At 35.1% G+C, this 18,829-nt stretch overlaps 1 protein-coding gene across 1 annotated transcript in view; it reads right to left on the bottom strand.

Moving 5' to 3' along the window:
• Positions 1–18,829, bottom strand: part of CPNE8 (copine 8) — a 170,923-nt gene that overhangs the window by 91,128 nt on the left and 60,966 nt on the right. The window contains exon 6 of the mRNA XM_024575726.4: positions 18,104–18,180. Within this exon, the coding sequence (XP_024431494.1) occupies positions 18,104–18,180 (77 nt within the window). The remainder of the gene's footprint in view (positions 1–18,103; positions 18,181–18,829) is intronic.

Below are 18,829 nucleotides of genomic sequence, written 5' to 3'. Positions count from 1 at the left end.
CTTGTTTCCTCTATCACTTTACTCTCCATTAGGGAAATTGTAAATATCAGGATCTTTCATCTCTCCAGGTCTTTATAACTAAGAGATTGATTAATTTATCCTTTTATGTTTTTTACAATATTATATGCATCATTCTCTGCTTTCTAATCCACCTGTATGTCTGTTTTTCTTCTATCTGTGTGTAAATATTTTCAGCATTATCAAAAACTAAACATCTTAACAGAATCTCTACCTAAAAATACTTTGAAATGTTGAATAAAAATTGGAAAAAGTTTTTATAAATGCTCTGATAATCAGGCAAGAAAGTAAGGACCAACCAGAAATTGAACATGGAAAGCCAGAAAGACAAGCAGAGGTGAATCCTGGAGAGTTTGATCATGGGCTTGTTTTTTATGGCTTCTTAGGGCACAAAGATGAAAGGCAAAAAAAAAAAAAAAAAAAAAAGACAGGAGAGAGTCACAAGGTGAGGATTTCAATAAACGGTCAGCTCACAGCATAAAGCTCTGATCGCAATGACTATATTGACTGATTGCAGCATGAATTAGATATAAACCTCTCTTTTGGAGGGGCCTACAAAATAAATTTCTGCCTTAAAGCTTGGTAGTGAATAAAAGAGAAAAATATGTCTCAATAATTCAGAGCTTAACCAGGCTTTCTGCCTTAATTTCTGTTACCTAACCAAAAATTCAGTAAGTGCACGTGATCATAACCGCCTGGTAAATGCAAAACCTCTCTGAAAGAGTTTACCTTCAAACTACTGTACATCTTAAAATATTCCCACATTAAAAGTACATATGTCACTGAAGGAGAATGTACCATGTCTTGGAGTCTCTTGAAACAAGAGACTGCAGGATCAAACACAGACTTAGACGACTGATTATGTTGTGCATAGCATATAAGATGTAAATATGCATAACCAAAATTTAAAGAGAAAAATGGAAATCTGAGTAACTAGTAAAAGCCTACAAAATAATTGAGACTATTTAGAGGGAAAAAACCAAATAATAGAACTTCAAGAAATAATAGACATAGAAACTCAGTGGATTAATTTACAGATCAGACACAATAGAATTAGTGAACTGAAAGATGAATGTAAAGAAATTACTCATAATGCAGCAAAAGGAGGAAGTCATAAGAACTATTATAAAGAAGATTAGAGACATGGAGGGCAGAGGCAAAAGTTTTAATATACATCTAATCAGAGTCCTAGAGGAAAAGAAAAAAATGAATAGAAGAGATGCCATATTTGAAAGGAGAATGGCTCAGAACTGATGATAAAATGAATTGTCAGATTCAAAAATCCAATGAATCACAAGCAGAAAAAATAAAAATAAATTTATACCTATACACATAATAGGAACATTGTAAAACACCAGAAATAAAGAGCATATCTTCAAAGGAGCCAGGGAAAAAAGACAGACTACAAAGCATAAATATTAAGCTAAGAGCTGACTGCACAGAAGAAAGATTAGAAGCTGAAAGAAAACTGAAAACATATCATCAATGGTTTGAAAGGAAATAACTGTCATCCGAGGATTGTATACAGTATATGTCTTTATTTAAATAGCATGAACTACCGGTATTTTCAAACAAATTAGATTTGAATAAATTTAAAGCTGAAACCCTTGATTCAGGAATTGCTAATGGATGGACTTCAAACTGAAGGAGAATAATCATAGATGGAAAGTCTCAGATAAAAGAAGAAACAACAAATACTGACTATAAGTCAATAACAGTACTGTGGAAAACTAAAATAAATACAAGTGGATAATAATAACGATAATCAGGAAGGTGAAATTTTAAGTTAAAGTCTTCTGATGGTGTTTTATTATTTAGGAAGAAAGTGAAAGATGCCTTGAAGTAAATAGAATTTGATAAATTAGTAAATATGTTTTAAATCTTCTAGTTATAATGACTTTATAACCTAAAGGTTAAAAAATGAAAATTGTGGACAGGTGTTTTAAAAATACAATGCATTCAAAAGACACTGAAGAGAAAAAGGGTGGAGCAGATGAGAAGCACTAACAGGTGACGACCATAAATCTAGAGGAGTGGCTTCGGAAAGTACATGTTAACAAACCAAACGCTCCAGATGAAAAACAAAGATTGTTGCTCTGTGTAAAAAAAATAAAGTTCATCCTGAGCTATTTACAGTGGACATCAACATTTTAGGATTTAGAAAATTCAAAAGAAAAGAATGCATATACTAGGGGGGGAAACCATCTTAATGAAAACCAGTATACATACATTAATAGCAAACATATAGATTTTAAATCTAAAGATTGATAGAAATGGCTGCTGTGTAATAACAAAAGTTTCAATAAATTAAAAAAGATATTAATACTGTATGCTTTTATATATATAAATATAATTATAAAAACTGGTCATACTTCTACAGAACAACAAATGCACCATCATGCAGAGCAGTTTTAATCTGACAAACTAGTTTGGCCAGTGATCAAGGTTAACATCACCAGCGATGTCATGTTTACATCATGTGCCCCGGATATGATGCAGTGAGAAGACTTCACCATCGGGGCCTCCATAACTCCAATCTAACCATGAGGAAAATATCTGATGATCTTAAATTGAGGGTCATTCTACAGATTCTCTGATTTGTAATTCTCAAAACTGGCAAGGCCATCCTAAACAAGGAAAGTCTGAGAAATTGTCAAAGGACAGCAGATACAGGGAGACAGGATAACTAAATACAATGTGATTATAGGAGAATATTATGAACAACAGTATGCCAACAAACGGGATAACCTAAAAGAAATGAATAAATTCCGAGAAACACACAACCTACCAAGATTAAATCAAGAATTAAAAAATAAAAAAAATCTGAATAGACTAATAACTAGTAAAGGAGATTAAATCAGTAAGCAAACACCTCTCAGCAAAGAAAAGCCCAGGACCAAATGCTTCTATTGTAAAATTCTCCCAAACATTTATAGAAGAATTAACACCAATTTTCCTAAAATTGATCCAACAATTTGAAGAGGGGGGATCATTTCCAACTGTATCCTACGAAGCTAGCATTACCCTGATACCAAAGACAGACAAAGTTTCTATAAGAAAAAAAAAAAAAAACTATAGATGAATATCCTTGATGAATATTGATGTAAAAACCCTACACAAAATGCTAGCAAACTGAAATCAACAACACATTAAAGGATTCTACATCATGGCCAAGTTGATTTATTCTTAAAATGCAAGGATGGCTCAACATATTAAAACCAATTTAATGCACCATATTAACAAAATGAAAAACAGAAACCATGTAATCGACTCAGTTGATACAGAAAAAATGTTTGACCACATTCAACATCCTTTCATGATAAAAACACCCAACACACTAAGAACAGAAGAAAACTACCTCAATATGCTAATAGCCATATATGAGAAGCCCACAGCTAACCTCATACTCAATGATGAAAGACTAACAGCTTTCCATCTAAGGTCACTAATAAGGCAAGATGCCCACCTTGCCACTTCTATTCAACATCATACAAGAAGTTCTAGCCACAGTAGGTAAGGGGAAAAAAGGCTTCTAAATTGGAAAGGAAGATGTAAAATTTTTTTGTTTGCATAAGACATAATCTTATACATAGAAAGTCATAAAGTTACCACATTAAAAAAATATTAAAACTAGTAAACAAATTCAGCAAATTTGCCAGAAATAAAATCAACATAATAAAATCAGTTGTGTGTCTATATACTGATACTGAACAATAATTCTGCTTACAGAATTAATTCTGTTCTTAATTATTTCTGGAAGAAAATAATTCTGTTTACAATAGCATAAAAATAATATAATACTTAGGAATAAATCTAACCAAGGAGGTGAAAGACTTTTACACTGAAAGCTATATAGCATTTGAAGACCCAAATATATGGAAAAATATCCTGTGTTCATGGATTGCAAGACTTTATATTGTTAAGATGTCCATACTACCCAAAGCAATCTATAAATTCAACGTAATTTCTATTAAAATCCCAGTGGCGGTTTTTGCAGAAATATTTTTAAACATCATGAATTTGTATGAAATCTCAAGGGACCCTAAATTGCCAAAATAATGTTGAATTAAAAAAAAAAAAGAGGATTCACACTTCCTGACTTCAAAATTAATTACAAAGCAGCTACAGTAATTAAAAGTGTGGTGCTGGCATAAAGAAGGACAAATGGATCTGTGAAAGAGAATAGAGTACCCAGGAATAAACCCTCACACATATGGTCAAATGATCTTCAACAAGGATGCCAAGACCGTTCAATGAGGGAGGTACAGCCCCTTCAATAAATGGTGTGAGGAAAGTATGTATCCACATAAAAAGAATGAAGTTGGACCTTTATTTGACACCATACCTAAAAATCAACTCAAATGAACTTAAATGTAAGACCTGAAACTATAAAACTTCTAAAAGAAAAATTGTGAGAAGGATTGATGATTAATTTCTTGAATATGACATCAAATGCACAGAAATAAATTGACAAATCAACTGCAAACTTGAAAACTTTTGTACCTCATAGAAACATAAACAGAATGAAAATTCATCCTATGAAATAGGAGAATGTATTTGCAAATCATATATCTGATAAAGAGTTAGTGTCCAGAATATCTGATATAGGTTAATATAAAGAACTCCTTAAACTCTATGGAAAAAAAGTACCATATAACTTGATTAAAAAATGGGCAAAAGACTTGAGTAGACATTGTTTCCAAAGGTGATACACAAATGGCCAACAAGTATATAAAAGGCGCTCAACATTACTAATCATTAGAAAAATGCAAATTAAAACCACAATGAGATATCACCTCAAACCTACTGGGATGGCTACTATCAAAAAAAAAAAAAACCACAGAAAATAACAGTGTTGATAAACATATATAGAAAGTTAGAACTTTTGCATACTATTGGTGGGATTCTAAAATGGTGCAGCCACTAGGGAAAACAGTATGGAGGCTCCTCGAAACAGTAAAAGTAGAACTACTATTGATACACGATCGAGCAATCCTACTTATGGTTATATACCCCAAAGAACTGAAAGTAAAGTATCAAAGAGATATTTGTACACTCATGCTCACAGTAGCACCTTTCTCAAAAAGCCAAGATGCGGAAGCAATCCGATGTCCATCAATGCGTGAATGGATAAACAAAATGTGTGTATACGTGCAGTGGAGCTAAGTTCTTTAAAAGGAAGCAAATCCTGTCACAGGCCACAAATGAATAATCTTTGAGGTCATCTTGCTAAGTGAAATAAGCCAATCACACACAAAAAAACAACAAATACTATATAATTCTATAATACTATATAAACAACAAATACTATACATATCTACTATATACTATATAACTTATATGACTTATTTAAAGTAGTCGAATTCATACAAGCAGAAAGTACAATGGTGGTTACCCTTGGCTAGGGGAGAAGAGAAAGTGAAGTTATTAAAAGGTATGGAGTTTCAGTTTTGCAAGATGAAAATGTTCCAGAGATTTGTTATGTAATAACGTGCATGTACTTAACACCGATGCAGAAGATGTTAAATAATAAAAATAAACAAACCCATCTCTCAAATACTTGATAATACTACAAAGACCAGTTAAGATTATTCTAAGAATAAAAAATTATATAATGTTTCAAAGTCTAGAAACAGCTTAAAAATAGGAAGCAAAAGAAAATGTGACTTCAGAATAATGAAAAATTTCTTTGACAAATGATAAAAAAGTACAAATGAAAAAGAAAACAATTTAAAGTTTGACATTAAAATTGAGAATTTCTGTTCACCAAAACACCTCATAAAGAAAATATCAAGTTGATGGAACTTTTTGTGGTTTTACTGTGGTTTATTCATTTTTCATTGCTGTGTAGCAGTCTATTTTATGAATTATAGATTCGCCTAGTATTAAGTTGCTGAAATTTTTTATAGTTTTTAGATTTTTTTCTACATAAGCAATAAAGCAAAAGGAAATTATTATGTATTTTCCTACTATAGGCCTAGGAATAAATTTCTGGGATCACAGGGTGTTGCAGCATGGAAAGGAAACAGTGGGTTAAGTAACAAATAGCCACAAGTATTATTTACATTTATTTTCTCTGAGAGTGAAAAGGTAAGGTTGTAAAAGGCTGGGAGCGAGGACAGGAAAGGATGTGAGATAGAGCACTTGCAGATTACAATGGTCACTGCCCCTCATCCATGGTTTTGCTTTCTGTGGTGTCAGTTACCTGCAGTCAACCATGGTCCCAAAATATTAAATGAAGAGTTCCAGAAGTAAAGAATTCCTAAGGTTTAAATCATGTGCCATTTGAACCAGTGTGATAAAATCTTGGGGGTCTCACTTTGTCCAGCACAGAATGTGAACCATCCTTCTGTCCCCAGTGTCCACACTGTAAATGCTACCCACCCACTAGTCACTTAGCAGCCATCGGGGTTACCACATAAACAGCCAAATAATTGAAAACTCCAACACTAACATTCAAAGGGAAAGAAACTTAAATTTTAGTATATTAGTTTTCTTATGAGATCTACTTTTCTAAGGAAATTATATCATTTCCAAAGGCAAAAATAAAAGACCCATGCGAACAGTACTTCAAAACTGATTATTCATTCAATTTAAATCTCATGCACTTATCTTTCTATGCAATATGTTTTATGTCTAAAGTATTAACAATGTCATTGATAAGATTTTTAACAAATCGGTTATCACAAAACACACCATATTCACTGTGAAAATATGTCAGATCCCAGAAAACTAAAACTTCAACTTTTGTTTAAAACTCATTTGTTATTCAAGAAATTCACTTGTTACCCTTTAATTTTTAACATTATAATTAAATTAAATGTGATCCCATTTTATAGTTGGAATGCTAAATGCTGAAATTAACAGGAAAGCGAGATGGTTATTATCATGGCATAGAAGCACAGTGAGGACCACCAATGATTTGATACACCATTTATCAGTTAGCAAAAACAAAGTAAACTGCTCATAATCTCTGAAGATTGAGATTGCCTTCCAAAGTAATTTTTGAAGAGTGGTGTGATTCTAGCTCTAAATTATGGTGATACATCTAGTCAACTACTGAAACAGTTTTCTTATCTAAAAATATACCTTAAATTTTTAATGTAAAATGCTTGTGTAGCAATAGTAATATAATCTGAAAATTCTGTCCCAAGTATTGGGAAACTGAAATACAAAGTAACAAAGTACCAATGCTAAAGTGTTCTTAACAAAAAAGAGAAACCGTATAAATCTGATTATTATGCTGGAAACTCAGTTGAATAAACATTATTAAATCCCTACAACTTACAAACCACCACAACAGCTTTTTACAATACAGAGGAAAAATACTTTCTTGTTTAAGTCCTTTCACAATTGTTATAGGAAGAAAGGGTGAGGAACATATTCAACCTCTTGACTGAATTTTCCAAGGTTGTTCAGGTGCTTTGCCTCAGCATACTGCGGAACCCACAGGTGCCGTGGTTCACAGAAGAATTAATGAGAACAAAGCAGGGGTATCTACAATGCATTCCTTTATTTTTTTTTCCAGTGGACCTGCTTAAGAAAGAATAGACAATTTAAAACAAACAAAAACATTATGAATGGAAGAGGGGAAGAACCTTCACTATAATGCTGGGAGAAGTTAGCAATTCAGTTAGCTAGAAACGGCATATTTATATATTTAAAAGTGAATACATTCGCATTGGAATACCCTTTCTGAACTTTGAAAGGGAAGAAAGCAGCGCTTTTAGAAATGGAGTCACCCTGCATTATCAAGTGGAAGGAATGATAAGAAAAATGTACAGTTTACTTGTCAGCATATTGTGAATCCAAAATAATGATTTTCCAGAAGATCGGGAAAAAATTTGATGTACTTTTTACTTCTTTCCAAAACTAGATATAGATTTATTTAATTTCTGTCCAAGCGTCATTTTACTGAGGCTGTGCTGGCTCTGAGAAAAGAGTACTTTCATCTTAGTTGACCACAGAAAGAGTGATTGCAGCCACCCTGGGGCAGAGATCGGGGAACTAGAAAGCCATACTCCCCTTACTTCTAGGGTTATTGCTTTCTTCTCAGTAAACAAAGAAAAGAGTCTCAGCGCACATCCTATGGAAGCCTGGAGAAGGTCATAAAAGTTGAGTCTTCATGACCCAAGATAGACTGAAGAGGCAGAAACTTTTGAAGGGATGAGCACGGTTTACCTCAGGAAAAAAAGTGGGAAAGTGGGCTATGCTTGTGGAAGACTTGTGTGGGTAAAGCAATGAGAAGGAACCTCATTCCTGAAATGACCTCTCAGAATGGGTGTCCCTTGAAAGCTCTTCTTACTGTCCAGAGATGTTCTTGACTTGTAAGTACTTTCGTACTACTAAAATGGAATAAAATTTAAAAATTTTAATTTCTTTCAAAGCTGTACATAAACACACTCATTTGTTGACAGCAATATAGTGCTGTGGTTAGGCATATGGCCTCAGAAGCCAGGTGCCTTCTATTTGAACTTTGGTTTCTCCAGACTCCTTTTAGTTTCTTCCTCTCATAGAAAGGGATACTAACAGTATCTACCTGCCCCACTCATGATGGAGTTATGAGGCTTTACTGTGTGTAAAACAGGCTGAATAGCAACTGACGCATCATAAGAACTCAATCAAGTTAGCCATAAGCATTGTTCTAAAAAAATCTCTTTCCTTCTCACTTGCATTGATAACTCTGGTATTTTTGTTTTAATTTTAAAAATTCATCACTCCCTTTCACTTACTTTGATGACAAAGAATCCATTGAGTCTCAATAGAGGAGCAGAGAGAATCCCCAAATGTTTGTTACAAATACTTATTTCATCAGCGGATTGGAGCTCAGACCAAGGTGTTTATTCTATGGTTGGCCCATAAAAGTCTTTCTTTACCTACTGGTTTGTTTAACTAGAGAATTACCTAGCTTTCATTTTGAATCCCCAAATCAGCAAATTAGGCCATACACAAGAGGGAAGAAAAGAAAAAAAGAGCAAAAAAATTCACTATAGAGGAAATTGTAGTTTCTCTTAAATGTAATTTCGAAACATTGTCTATGCAAAGAGTAGCATTTTAGACACGCATCTGATATCAGAACCAAGTGAAACTAAGAATGTTTGTTCACTAACAGCAGGTACTAGAACCCATCCTCCAAAATACCACACGTTATGTGTTTTTCTTTTCATCAAGATTTTCCATCAGTTTTTCCATCCAACTCAATGAGGTTAGGCAAATACAATTACAGAAAGTTTTGCAAATGTTTACACTCTGGGTGGATACCAGTATCTGCAACACAAGGACCGAATGACCTACCTACTCCTGAAGATTACTAATCAGTCATGGCAAGCCAAGGAATGAATGATCTTCTCATCAAAATGTGGTCCGTCCATGCACCCAACACTTGTGCAAAAGTTCTGAAAGTCATCCCTGAAATCTTCTTCATCTAGGACTATCAGCCTATCCTCATCCTTGTGAAATCCACTTTCAAAATGTATTTTAAATATGCCCATTTCTTTTTATCTCCTTAGTCCAAACTGCTTGTCTTCTCTGAATTATATTATTTCAACAGTTATTAACTTACTGATTTTTCTGTTACTACTCCTGACCATTCTCCTCATAAAAGGAAATAAACTTCTTTGACCAAAAATCATGAATTTCCCCATTGTATTTATGATAAAATTCAAAATATTAAAAATGCCTATATATTCTGGTCTAAAAACACACTTTAATTTTAATAGGGCTCACATTAATATATAATTATATTTCTTGGTGCGATTATTCATTTAACAAATAGATGGTAAGCTCTATGAAGATAAAAACAACTCATGTTTTCAAAATTGCATGCTTAGTGTCTAATGGTTTGTGGTCTATAATGTATTCCCAGTAAGACTTGTTAAATAAATGAATTTAAAAAAAAAAGAATTCCTAAGATCTCTACTACATTCAAATTATGTCTGACAGAAAAATAAGCAATGCAGTCAGTAAATATAATCTATATATTAAGCACTTACATTAAATGTTTCGCCTTTTGTTTTTCTGTCTTGGACTGGAGTGCCTAGAGGAGTTACTTCGCACAGCCTCATGTAAACAGGGCAATATTACATCCAAGTCAGAACCACAGACCAACCATTGTGGGGCTTGTGTCTGAGGATGACAGTAAGGGCTATTTTGAGAAAAATGTATTTATCTTATCCATATTTCTCATGACTGGCCATATACTTTTTAGAAGCCTTTCTGTCCAGAAGAGTCCATCTATATGGCCTTAGCTTTCAATAACCACTGAAGTTTCCGAGTAGTACAGAGAAGCACGGGAGTTTGCAGCTGTATACGGTCTGCTCACTTAGGGTAAACAATTACATCCCTGGAGACCCTTCCAGAGCATCAGTGCAGATCCAAAAAAGGAATGCAAGAGAATGGTCCAGCTAAATATTTATTGTGTCATCTTATGGGAGCTGATAATCTTGTGCAAGACACATAAGAAAATGTACTAAAATTTCCTCTATTTTACACAACTTTGCATATAAACTCTCTTAGAAAGAGAGCTATTTCTCTTTCAAAGGTGTATATTCATACATACATTACTGATAAAGAAACCAGAGCTCAGAAATTTAAGCCAATTTGTTCAAATTATATACCTAATAAGTTATGAAACCCAGATCTGACCATTCCCAAAGGCTATGTACTATCAGCTTGATTATGATGGTTATTTACTTATCTCTAGACTAAGTTCTTCATATTACAAATGTAATATACCCACAGCTATAAAATACAATATAAATGTACAAATTTTATAATATTACACAGCAAGTTAGTAGCAAAAATAGGATTAAAACCCTTATCTGACTCTCAGCCCAATATCCTGTCCCATAAAACAACCCAGAGAATAACAGTATCAGTCTAATATTCAGGAAAGTTAATAAAGTAAAGATGGCTTTGCAAGTCAAATTTTCCCCCAAAATTGACTGTATTTTCACATGCAAACATTGCTCAGTGAAGACATGCACTGCTTTATTGCAGATTTGCATGTTTCTCTCCTCCAAGACAAACAATTCTCCTATCCTTTCTCCTCCTCTCCCTTCTCACACGAACTCTTCATCTACACAAGCACTCACGGCCACAGCACAGCTTTCAGAACAACACCACATTTGAGTCAGATCTTAAAGCCAACCCTTTAAGGTTCAGTCTCAAGTCCCCCTCAAGACTGATTTCTGTGTTTCAGTCTTCTGCCTTATTTCCAAGCTCCCTTTCGGTTTTGTTCCCCTCCCCAAGTTTTCTTGTTGAACATCAGCATGCATCAGGCTTCATTCTTGAATCCTATGTCAGAGTTGGGATTCCCTGTCCGTCAGACAAGGGCAAGGTGGTCTTCCATTATGGCCTGCCTCCGAGTCTCAGTCTCTGTACTCTTCAGCTCCTATCAGGGCACTCACTAATCCCTCTTGGACCCCTCCCTTTTTTCTCACCCACTACTAATGGCCAAGATTATATGCTGCTATAGCCAGGCTACAAAGAACATAATCTTTCCCTAAGCCAAAAGGGCTACTAATTCAGTTACCCTTGAGGGTCCAGATCTGCCCCCAAGTAAGAATCTTCTTTCTAATCAAACTGGTCCCTGCCTCCTGGCCCAGTGCTTTCACACAGAATCAGTCACGCCTGGATGAGAGCAACAGGAACAAACCGTTCTGTTACTTGATGAATATAATAATTGCTTTTTTCCCAGAGTAGAAAATGGCAAACTTTCTTAAACTGGTGCTGATTCCAGCATTTTGGAAGACTTTCTGAATCTGTCACTGAGATCCCTAAAGATAGAAGTAGGACTCTGACAGCATCACGCAGAGAATTGGATACAGTCTCACAGCATGAGAAGACACACTGCTCAGTGGGCACAATGCCAAATCATAACGTGATGAGCTAAAGAGAGGGGCCGATGAGTCATAGGAAGACACAGGGAATGTTGCAGACAAATTAAGTAGCATGAGACTCGTTTTCAGGGAAAAGACTTGTTCAGGGAAAAGACCAAAATGTAGGCTGGAATTAAGATATGAGAAACGTGTTTCCTCAACACTTGAATCCAGCAGAATAGACTGTTGGAAATTGTAAAAATCTGAGCTGCTATTAAAAAGTAAGTTAAAAATTGCTTACATCAGTTTCAAAAATTTCACATAAGTTTCTACAAGATATTAAAAAATAATTTTTATTTTCATAAAAAATGAGAAAGTCTATTTTTAAAAGTGACAACAATAACTGAAGCAGAGAAAATAAAAAGATAAGTTTAAATTCTAATTCTAATTATTTAATAGAGCATATGGCTATGTACAAGAGACCATATTCCTTTGTAATAATGATAACTTAATTCTCAGAGACTAGACTAAGAATAAATATGGTCAATTAATATTTGACGAAGGGGGCAGGAGCATAAAATGGAGTAAAAACAGCTTCAACAAATGCTGTTGGGAGATCTGGACAGCTACATGCGAAAAAATGAAACTCAATCACCAACTTACTCCATACACAAAAGCAAACTCAAGATGGTAAAAGACTTAAGTATAAGTTGCAACACCATAAAAGTCCTAAAGGAGAACATAGACAGGAAAATCTCAGATATTCCATGCAGCAATATTTTCACCAGTATGTCCCCTAGAGCAAGGGACATAAAGGGAAAAATAAACAAATGGGACTTCATTAAATTAAAAAGCTTCTGCATAGCTAAAGAAAACAGCAGCAAAATGAAAAGGGAAGCAATCATATGTGAAAATATATTTGCCAATGATACCTCGGACAAGGGTTTGATCTCCAAAATATATAAAGAATTCACATGACTCCACTCCCGGAAGACAAACAGCCCAATTAAAAAATGGGCAAAGGACCTGAACAGACACTTCTCCAGGGAAGACATACAAAGGGCCCAGAGACATATAAAAGGATGCTCAGCATCACTAGCCATCAGAAAGATGCAAATTAAAACCGCAATGAGATACCATTTCACACTGGTCAGAATGGCTATCATAAATAAATCCACAAACAACAAGTGCTGGTGAGGTTGTGGAGAAAAGGGAACCTTAGTACATAGTTGGTGGGAATGGAGACTGGTGCAGCCACTGTGGAAAACACTATGGAATTTCCTCAGAAAACTAGAAATGGAACTGCCTTTTGACCTGGCAACTATACTGCTGGGATTATATCCTAAGAACCCTGAAACACCAATCCAAAAGAACCTATGCACCCCAATGTTCATAGCAGCATTATTTACAATAGCCAAGTGCTGGAAACAGCCTAAATACCCATCAGTAAATGAATGGATCAAAAAACTGTAGTACATTTACACAAAGGAATACTATGCAGCAGAAAGAAAGAAGGAATTCCCACCCTCTGCAACAGCATGGATGGAACTGGAGAGTATTAATGCTACGTGAAATAACCCAAGCAGTAAAAGACAAATACTATATGATCTCACCTATCAGTGGAACCTAATCAATGAAACAAACAAGGGACCAAAATAGAACAAAAGACATGGAAATAAAAAACAAACTGATAGTGACAAGAGTGGGGAAGGCTGAGGGAATAACATGGGGAAGAAGGGGAAGGGTCATCAAGAAACATGTATAAAGGACCCATGGACAAAGACAAAGGGAGGGGAGGATTGCATGTGGGAGATGAGGGTGGGTAGGGTGGGGAAGAGTAATGGGGGGACAACTGTAATTGAACAAAAATAATAAATAAATAAATAAATAATTTAAAGCTCTAGTATGCCTACTTTAAGTCTCTAAATTTTATAGTTATCACTTTAAAAAGACAACTTCTGAGAAGATAATTATAACACAATGGCAATTAAGAACCCAGAAGAAATTATTCTGAATACCTTAACAGATAATAATTTCAACTGGGCCATTTAAAGGGAAGAAAACAAGGGAATATTATGAATAATTTAGAATATAAATGGGAAACTAATTGGAAAATAAATCCCTAATCCAAAACAAATTAGTAAATAAGCACTAAATCATTTGGATAATGCTATTTAGACAAAAACATTCAGGACACAGGAAGACTCTTAGAGTTCCGGATGAGTCCATTTTGTTAATTGCAGATGGATTACCGGCCTCAGGAGGCATCCAGTGCTACAGTTCTGAAGCCTGTACTCACGCAGACAGAACATCCCCTAACTCCTTCAGCAGGTAAAAACTCTTACTCCAAAAGTAATGGCTACAGCAGGAGAGTATACAAGTCCTACATCTACCTCCAACCATGAGGAGCAGACAATGATAAACCGGAAAATATTTAGTGCCCCCTTACAATGTTACCTTTGCATAGCTAAGCGCTGGCCAGAGCAGGTTCACAAGGGAGGACAGGGATGGGGCAGGGGGCTGAAAGGGAAGAGGGACTATGAGATAGAGAGGTAAGAGCTACATATTAAATACATATTATTTCCTTAATGTGAACTTCATCATTTCTGCTTTCATATATTCCTTTATTTTTATATACTATGTGATAAATCATGGACTTTAAAAGTTGTGTTTGCCCTAAAGCTTCCTGTCAAAGAAGAAAACACTTCCCTGACCTTTTATTATTTTCAATATTCTCACTGGCTCCATTCTTTCTTCCTAAGCTGTTTCTTTTCTACTGAAATTTTCCACACCTTCCAACCTTCCCATGTCTCCCTGCCGTCTATCCATTAGACTGATTCAAAATCTCAAGCCCATGGAAAAGGATGTCACTGAGAGCAGGGTCAGCAAGGACGAGGGTGGACATCTGAGAGCATCCATGGAGTGGACCTGCCCTTTAAAGGGCTACTTTGACGTTATGGGAAGATAAAGCTTCCATGCAAACAGCATTTCACTCTCTTCCTTAACCCAACTGTGCTTTTTCAAACAAAAAGTATGAATGGTTTTGATTGCTTTTCATTCATGATGAGGTGAGGGCATAAAATGCTATTAGGATAGAAGTTACATCTTCTCTTAAAGCACTTGAACTCCCAAGAACCCAAGACAGCATGCTCAGTCTAGTGAACCTGCTTCTTCAACCCACGTTCCCCTTCCGCTAGACACATGCCTCTCTCATAGCTAGATTTTTTAATGAAAGTCAATATTTTCTCAAGCAAGAGGGGCAGTGACTACAAAAAACATTTTTCTCCTGATCAATCAGGTTGGAGTAACTGCTCAGGTGAGAGCGCATGAGGATATTACTGGATGCTTTGATTAATGACTACAAGATATCCTTCCACCAGGAAACTATGTTCAATTTTACTGTCTTATTTTTTATTAATCTCCCATTTGAATTCCCTGTGTCATATTCTGTTTATCTCAAGTAGCTTATTTAATTCCCTCCTGTAGTAGGGCCCCGTTCTGCAATTCTTTGGGTTTTGTTCTTTGCTTCTTTGTAGTCAATTTGTTTTCTACACTGTAGCCCTATATTTCATTACCCATTTAATACCTTTTTACCTAGCTACACTTAGAAAAATTTTGAAATCTCCCACTGCTCAAACAAGAAACCCACCTTTAATCCCTTTTCCAATAGAATGTCTATTTGCCTGAGAAGGTTGCCCAATAAGGTCAAAGGCTGAACAGAAGATTAGTGGCATAGAGTTTTTAAAATTCAATCAGTTTAATCTAGTGTACCTTTTTCAATAAGATAGATATAATACAAACACTTTTGTGAATTACAAAATACCCTCAGATGACATAAAGTGTGTAGTTACCATACCTCCATTTTATCTGAACAGATTTCTAAGGCTTTGCCTCTTGTATGCTACCCCATCCTCAGCAGGAGCTGAGAAATAGCTAAAGGGCATCTCATCTTTTCTGATTATATAAAACGATCATGACTCCAACGCCAGCAAACGCTCTCAGTATTTGCATAATCTGCCAATCACTGCTCCCGGTATTTCACCTCTTATTATGAATTTGTTTTTCTTAGTCTTGTCTGGTGGAAATTGTTGAATTAGCTGAACAAGGACCACATCTCACATTATACATGGTGAGAAAAGCAGGTTTACAGTCGTTCGTGTGGAAAAATACATGTAATTGTTATGCTCACTCCAATATCTTCATCAACACTGTGTTTCATGGACTCACAATTGTAAACCTACTTTTGCCCACCCTGTACTCTCTTTACCACATACCACACACAACATATCATATTTTTAACATGTTTCAAGACTAACATAACAATGATTTTCCACTGTGAAAAGTTCTATGTAATTTAAGGGTTTTCTGAAATAACAGTTATGATTTCCTGTTATGGAAAAAATATCAGATAAAAATTTTAAATAAAATTATCAATTTGAAAATATGAATGCAAGTTCCATAAAAATCACTATTCTGTTGCTCTGAAATAAAAATTCCATTTTGAACTGCTTTTGTTCTCTCTCAAAGAATATTAGAAGACATCTTTAAGTTGGTATTGTATATATTACGGATTCTTTTCAGAAAAAAAAAGACAGATTTAGTGATCTTCCATGAATCTTCATGGGCCTGAGTCACCAGACTACAAAATGCAACAGAAATTATATTCATTAAAAAATATAATTATATACACTTAATAAAATACTTCTGTATAGTTCCTCTACAAATAACTTATTACTAACTTATTAAAGTGAACAAAAAAATTTAAATCATTATCCTCCAAATCCTATAATTATGGGAAAACAAATTACACATGAAATGAATGTTTAAAAGGTACTTGATATCTGAGTTTTTAAACTAACAATTAATAATAATTTTCTAAGAAAATCAAATTAAATAAAAGAAATTAGAATTCATATCCCTGACAGGTGTGGGCCAGTGGGTTGGGTGTCGTCTACAAACCAATAGGTTGAAGATTTGATTCCTGGTGTGGGCGCATGCCTAGGGTGCGGGCCAGGTCCATGGTTGGGGGTGAGCAAGAGGCAACCAATTGATGTTGCTCTCACACATTGATGATTCTCCCCCTCTCTTTCTCCCTCCCTTCCCTTCTCTCTAAAAATAAATGAATAAATTTTTTTTTGCCTTGGTTGGTGTGGCTCAGTGGATTGAGCACCAGCCTACAAACAAAAAGGCTGCAGGTTCCATTCCCAGTCAGGGCACATGCCGGAGTTGCAGGCCCGGTCCCCAGTAGGGAGCGTGGAAGAGGCAACTATAAGTTGATGTTTCTCTCCCTCTCTTTTTCCCTCCATTCCCCTCTGTCTAAAAATAAATAAATAAAATCTTAAAAAAAAAGAAATTAGAATTCATAGACCTCTTATCCTAAGAAGTTCTCGCACAGCACTGAACACATTAAGTATAAAGTTCAGCTTTATACAGGGAATGTAAGAATGATGGCTTGGCCATAATGCTTGAGGTCAAAGGTGAATAGATTGGGGAGTTTTGATATTTATTTTGTAAGGAAAGGATTCTTAAAAGACTGGTGAAGATAAAAATTTCCAAATTCCCCAAACCTTTAGGCACTGCATTTAACTCTGCATATGCCTTAAGTATTCTTCCAAGATCTTCTGATTTTAATAAACAGGTAAATTCATCCAAGAGCGAGAGAAGAAAGAGGACAGGGAAGATGAAGTATTAAGAAACATGTCTAGAGTTTGTTTTCTGCCTTATTTGAAACTGGAGAAAATAGGATTATCCATGCAACTAATAAAAAAAATGAAACATAATCCCAGTAATTGAAGGTAAAGGTGGAAGATACAATCCATAGTTACCACCTTCTCTTACCATTTACACACTTACTGCCTTCTTACAAACCAATTTTGTATTAAAAATCATTAAAACCTTACTCACTGAAAATGCGTGTATTAAACATGTGGTGTGAAAGATGGCGCTACATAGAGTCCCTGGCCCCAGGGAGCGAAACCTCGTTTAAAGAGTACTAAATCTCCAAGACTTAATAGCACAAACAAGAGGAAAACACATTTCCTAGTTTAAATGTGCTCACTTCATTTTGTGAACATTTTGTGGCATGGCATATGACAGCTGAAATACAAATTATCCTCTAAAAACATGTCAAAATTATTTTTTGAAAGTAAAACTCAAATAAGATTTTAAAACCCACAGTTGGTTTGCAAGCATGTATTCATCAATTCCAAACTGAAGAAATAAAAATGAGAGTTAATATTTAATTGTCTGAATTAAAAAATACTTACACTATTGGCTTTTCCAGGCGACTTCCCTGTGAACCAACAATCTCCCCCAATGTACAAAACACTTGTCCCAGAAAGTCCTAAAATAGACAAAAGGATTAAAACTCATAAGTTCCCAGACTGTCTTTACACTACATATTTTGCACATCATATTTGCATGTTTTCATTGCTGAAATATTGAATTCTTTAACTTCCAATATTAAATGACATAAGCTCAGTACGTATTAGTTTTAGCAATGTGATTTTCCCCTAAGTTGTACAGTGTTTTGTCCTTTTAATCACAGAGCAGTCTTGATATTATGCTTAAACCTTGTGTTTATTTTCTTTTTCTTTGTTAAATGAGAATGAAAATGGAAAAAAGTTCCAGGATTTGAATTCACAAGTGGCTTGCCTCTGGATGGATCTAAAACTACAAAGCTTTTGGCTGAGGCGGTGAAGTGTGAAAACACAGAACAATGGTGACTGAGAAAACCAGCGCCACTTACAGAGAGGCCACGTGGTGCATGGCTCCACAGCCAGGGTCAGAGGCCACACTGCCAGGTGTCCATTCCTGTACCACCACTACTACCTGTGACTGTGAGCTTAATTGCTCTCCAGTTTTCTAATCTCTAAAATGGATTAGTCCCCTTCACACAGTTATTTGGAGTGTTTAATGAGTTATTGCATGAGTTGATACTAGCATTTATTAAGTACCTAAAATGGGGTTAAGTATAAAGCATTACAGAGTTC

The sequence above is a fragment of the Desmodus rotundus genome, chromosome 3 (genome assembly GCF_022682495.2).
Source record: "Desmodus rotundus isolate HL8 chromosome 3, HLdesRot8A.1, whole genome shotgun sequence".
NCBI classification, from domain to species: Eukaryota; Metazoa; Chordata; class Mammalia; order Chiroptera; family Phyllostomidae; genus Desmodus; species Desmodus rotundus.
Note: the sequence above shows the minus strand (reverse complement) of the source record. Positions and strands in the feature narration are given on the sequence as shown.